Source organism: Chenopodium album, chromosome 15, assembly GCF_948465745.1.
Source record: "Chenopodium album chromosome 15, dcCheAlbu1.1, whole genome shotgun sequence".
Lineage (NCBI taxonomy): Eukaryota > Viridiplantae > Streptophyta > Magnoliopsida > Caryophyllales > Amaranthaceae > Chenopodium > Chenopodium album.
The window spans coordinates 18865834-18871335 of NC_137848.1; the positions used below are offsets into that span (position 1 = coordinate 18865834).

At 37.0% G+C, this 5502-nt stretch overlaps 1 protein-coding gene across 1 annotated transcript; it reads left to right on the plus strand.

Moving 5' to 3' along the window:
• Positions 1-239: 239 nt before the first annotated feature.
• Positions 240-836, plus strand: LOC145580937 (uncharacterized). Its single transcript, XM_081638017.1, has one exon. The coding sequence runs from the start codon at positions 240-242 to the stop codon at positions 834-836; it is 597 nt and encodes a 198-aa protein (XP_081494143.1).
• Positions 837-5502: the final 4666 nt, after the last annotated feature.

Sequence of the window (5502 nt, forward strand, 5' to 3'; positions counted from 1 at the left end):
AGTTAGATCCAGAGCTTGAGAAGAATATGAAGATGCATTTTTTAATGAGACATTAGAGACAAATTCTGATGTGAGTGATGAGGAGTATAACAAAGCTAGGAAGAGGGTTAAAGCTTGTAGTACACAGTTAGTTCAGGTTGCTTCTAAAGTTATACATGAAGTAGCTGAGGAGAAATTAGGTGTTCAAGATAGTGACTGAAGGTGAAAATTTGAGTGAATATGAGGACTCTGATGAGGAGATGGATACACCACTTGGGAGTGAAGATGAGGGAGGTGATGGTTTGAGGAAGAAAAGATCTGCTCTACTTGTAAGCCTAAATACAGATTTCAGTCAATTCCAGTGGAAAGTGGGTTTAAGATTTGCCAAAAGAGAAGATTTCAGGGAGGCAGTAGCCAAATATGCTGTTCTACAGGGAAAGAACCTAACTTTTGTTGTTAGGAACAAGAAGAGACACCAGAGTTTAGGAGTGAAATGCATTAAAGGGTGTCATTTCTATGTTTATGCATCTTGGCATTCAAGAAAGGCAACCATGATTATGAAGATGGTTAGTGGAGAGCATACCTGCCAGAGGAACATGAAGAAGAATAGGCAGTTGAAAGCTACATGGGTTGCCAAACAATTCCTTGAAGTATTCAAAAGCAAACCACATTGGCCTGCAAAGGAAATAGTGGAGTGTATTAAAAGAGCTTTCAAGGTCATTGTGAATAGGGTCTTTTCTTATAAAGTGAAATATGCTGCCCACACCCTCCTACATGGTTCTATGCATGAGCACTACCAAAAAGTAGGAGCTTATCTCGCATCTTTGAAGACTAGCAGCCCTGGTAGTGCAAACTGAGCATGTTACTGTACAACAGAAGAAGGGTCCACCTGTGTTTCAAAGACTTTTCATGTACTTTGAGGGGTTGTCTAAGGGATGGAAAGATGGTTATAGGAAAGTGTTGGCTGTTGATGCAAGCTTCCTGAAGACTTTTCTAGGTGGTCAATTGCTCTTTGCTGTAGGTAGGGATGCCAATGACCAAATGTACTCAGTATCATGGGCTGTTGCTGAGGAAGAGAATAATCTGAGTTAGGAATGGTTTTTTATTCATCTACAGAAAGTGTTAGACTTGGGTGATGGTGACGGTGTTGCAATCCTGTCTGATGAGCACCAGGTATGAACACTATGATTTTAACTCACTCTTATCACAAATTTAAATGTTGAATTGGTTTAGTGCTTACTAGTTACTGGATTTATTTTGATGTTAGGCTATTGTCAATGATATGTCCTTTGTTCTGCCCAAAGCAGAACATAGGCATTGTAATACGCATATATTTGCCAACTGGAACAAGACCTATAGAGGAGATGACCTTAAATTGCAATTTTGGAAGATTGTTAAGTGTTACAGCAAGCCAGATTATGATGAGGCATTGAAGGAGCTCACTGCAATGAATCCTGAAGCAGCTCAGGCATTCAAAGCCTATAATCCTAGCTTATTCTGCAAAACTTTCTTGGGTACTTCAATGAAGACTGATGCAATAACCAACAATATTGCAGAGACTTTCAACGGCTACATTATCAATGCTAGAATAAAGCACCTCTTCTTCATGTTAGAAGAAATCATTTTCACTGCAACAAAGATAGGCTTTAGCGGCATTTATTAATGCCACTAAAACCTTTAGCCGCATTTATATAAATGCCGCTAGAAGCAATGTCCGGAGAAGTATTAGCGACATTTATACAATATGTCGCTACAGGGTAAAATAAATGCCGCATAATCCCATTTTTTTTTTATTATACTAGTTCATACCTCTTTTTTATACTATATATGGCTTGATATTCATACAACACTTAGTAAATCTTATAATTGACTCAAAATTCAAAAGTTCCAATGATTGTAACACTACCAAATATTATTATTTCATCCATAAACAAAATGAACAATTACATCATATTGAGTAGCCTCAAATGTGTTGAGTTACATATCCTAAACTTATAATCTAAAACACAAAACCCATCACCAACGTCTAAAATACACAAAAAATAATTGTCTTGATAATGTCTTGGAACTTTGTTGAAGGATGACAAACACCAAGTAGCAAATTGTGTGCTGAAAAGATCTGGAAAAAAAATTAGCGGCATTATACTTTGTAATTTGTAGAATATGAATGACATGGCTAAAAATAAAAAATAAAAACAAGATACAACCAATTGCAAAAACCACCATTAGCATGAACAACAACAGCGGTAGCAGCTTCTGAGATCCCACATTCTCACCAAAAGTAATACGAAGTACTATACATTTTAACTTATCTAAAAATCCAAAGAGAAAAAAATTCAGAAAAAAAATGAACAATTCTAATTTAATTTAAAATTCAGAAAAAAATAATTTTAAAATATTCACATCATCAATTGAAAACAACGACCTTACCCATTTACTTACAGTGTTAAAAAATCAGTTAAATAGCTCTGATAATCAACAAGAAACATCAAACCATTAGAGAAATAAGCATAAAACAAAAATCGGAAGAAAAGAAAGATAAATTCACAAAAAAAAAATCTGAATTTCTACCATTAAATCATCTGATGAAGAAGCTTAATTTCTGCCATTAAAATTGAAAAAAATACCCTTCAAATTAGTGAACAAAATAACCCAAAATCTTAAATCATTCAATTATCTCCGCCATGAAGGTGTAATTGCGAGAGTTACCTCAATTTTCACGCCTCCTCGCCACCAGCATCGCCATAGTTAGAGAGATAAGAAACCCTAATTTCTCTAATTAGGCAATTTGAGTTTAGGAATTAGGCATAACACTAAAACACAAATTGAGCAACAAAAGTTAAAAAAAAAGAAGAAAACCTGAAATAGGAGGCGACGTTGCGGTGCGGTGGTGTCGTATAGTGTGACCGAGCAGCGTTTGAAGGGTGTTGATGTCAACGGCAGGCCGCCATGGGATGAGGGAGAAAGGGACAAAGTGTATAAGGGAAATTGAGGAAACAAAGGGTTAGTGAGAGAGTGAGGGATGAAGGGTGTGAGTAAAACGGAGGAAATAAGGGGTTTTGAATTTTGGGGCAGAAATAAAAGGCACGGACTAAGAATCCCATACAATTTGTTCCTTTAGTGACATTTAGTAGAAAATGCTGGTAGAAATGTCGCTTAAACAAAAGATGTAGTGGCAAAATTTTAAATGGCATTAGAAAAATGCCACTAATAATTAAATTTGTTGTAGTGTCAGAACATGCTTGATGCAGAGGCTACTCAAGAAAAGGCAGGATATGGAGAAATTGACAGGTGTTCCGTGCCCCAGAATTCAAGAAAAATTGGACAAGGAGAAACACAAAGCTACATACTGTGATGTGCAGCCTTCCACAGATCTATTGTTCAATGTCAGTCATAACATGGACCAGCTTGATGTAAATTTAGAACAAAGAACTTGCAGCTGTAGGAAGTGGGCAATGCTTTGCATTCCCTATTGCCATGCAGTTGCCTGCATATTATTTTTAAACAAAGAAGCAGAAGACTATGTGGAGAGGTGCTACACAAGGGAAGAATATCTACAGGCTTATGCAGGTATACACTAACTCTTCTCCTCTGTAAGACTAAGTTACTAAGACTTAAGCTTCTACTAAACCTGATGATACTTGTATAAATTGTCTGGGACAAGTTTAATTCCACCTCTAGAAGGTGAGAGGTTTTGGCCAAAGGTGCATTTTCCCATGGACCCACCACCAATTAAAATAGAATTAAGGACCCTTTTGAGAACCCTAAAAATAGAATTAAGGACCCTTTTGAGAACCCTAAAAAACCTGGCTTTTTGACTAAGTATGGTGTTGAGATGACCTGCTCCTTGTGAAAACTCAAGGGACACAACAAAAGAAGTTGTCCTAACAAGGACACAATACCACCCCCTACTGAACCACCCACAAAAAGGCCTAGGGGAAGGCCCAGAAAGGATGCTCAACCACCTAATAGCAATGTAGCTGAAAACCCTACAACTCAGCTCACAATTTCTGAATCAGCTCTACACCATTCAATCATTGCCCATCCAACACAGCTAGGGGGAGGTAGCAAAGATATAAGAGGAGGGGTTAGGATCAAAAGGAGGTGGTCAGAGTTCTGTTACAGCTACATCTTCTTCAAGGAGAGGGAGAGGACAAGCTCAGACCTCTGTAAGGAGAGGAAGAGGCCAAGCTGAGATCCCTGCAGGTAGAGGTAGAGGGCAAGGCAGAGGTTGTAGGTACAGTGGTGGTAGGGGAAGACAGATAATTCAAAGAGGAGTAGGTGTGTACATTTTCGAGGATGGGAGTATACAGCCCAATGTATATGTTTAAATTTTGCAAATTGGTTTCCTTTGTTATTTGTGTTGTTTCAACTATTCTAACTTACCCTATTTTTACATGTAACAGGTGTGTGACAAATCTAATAGGAGAGGAGGACTGACACCCAGGCCAAGCCATGACCAAGCTATGAATTTCATAATCTCAAGTCAGCAATCAACCCTCCATCAGCCAACTCAGTGAAAATTTATATGTTCATGTTAAACTCAGGTTTGGGCAGACTAATTTAAATTAGTAGTATCAGACTAATTACAATTAGCTTGGGTTCATTTCGGATTTGTGAACTTATTTGTTTAGCTAGGGCAGTATTTCCTTTTGTGTATCAAACTAATTGCTGCAGCTTTGTTATTTTGGATTTGTGAACTTATATGTTGGGTTGGTACATAATGTACCTATTTTAGTCATGACTTTGCATGATTATTTGTTTATGCTTTGTAAACAAAAACATACAAAATTGTTATTCTCGAAACAAAACCATACTTCATTGCATTTCATGCCAACAGGTTAAAACATAACACACCAAGAATCTTACTTTAAGTACAACACCATTATGGCAAAAAAAACCCAAGAAAATAAAAGAGCCATACAAAAATTAGTCTCATTCCTTGAACATTTGATGAGCTCCGTCCTCATCTCACAAAGTTCTTCTTTAAGTTGTTGCACCACCTTCATTTTTTCCCACTGTCCTTGCATTATCTTCGATTTGTCTTCAAGGAACTTGTTATGCATCTCCAATTTAGCAATTATAGTGTCCCCTTCAAATATCTCTAATCGCAAATCATCCCTATTAGTATAGTCAACCCACTTCATAAAATTGCAATTGGTATTCTGTACGAAAAAAGACCCTTTTTTAATCAAAACCCTAATTACAATATGGATTTTAAATTTCCCATAATTAAAGCAATTAGAACTAATTAAAGCTTAATTATCTAAATGTAAATGATTACCGGCCATTTTGGGCAGCCATAGAATCTGGATCCAATGTTATGCCCCTTCTTCACAGTTCACACAACGACGTCCAAACCACAGCATGCGGCTAGCTACACCATGTATTAAAGTAAATGGGTGAAATTTAGGATTAATAAAGTGTATTTTTCCTTTTTTTTGTTTTTTTTTTAATTTATAACTTTATAAGTTAACAACTCGTTTTGTATGCGGCTAGCTACACCATGTGGCCACTTGTCAA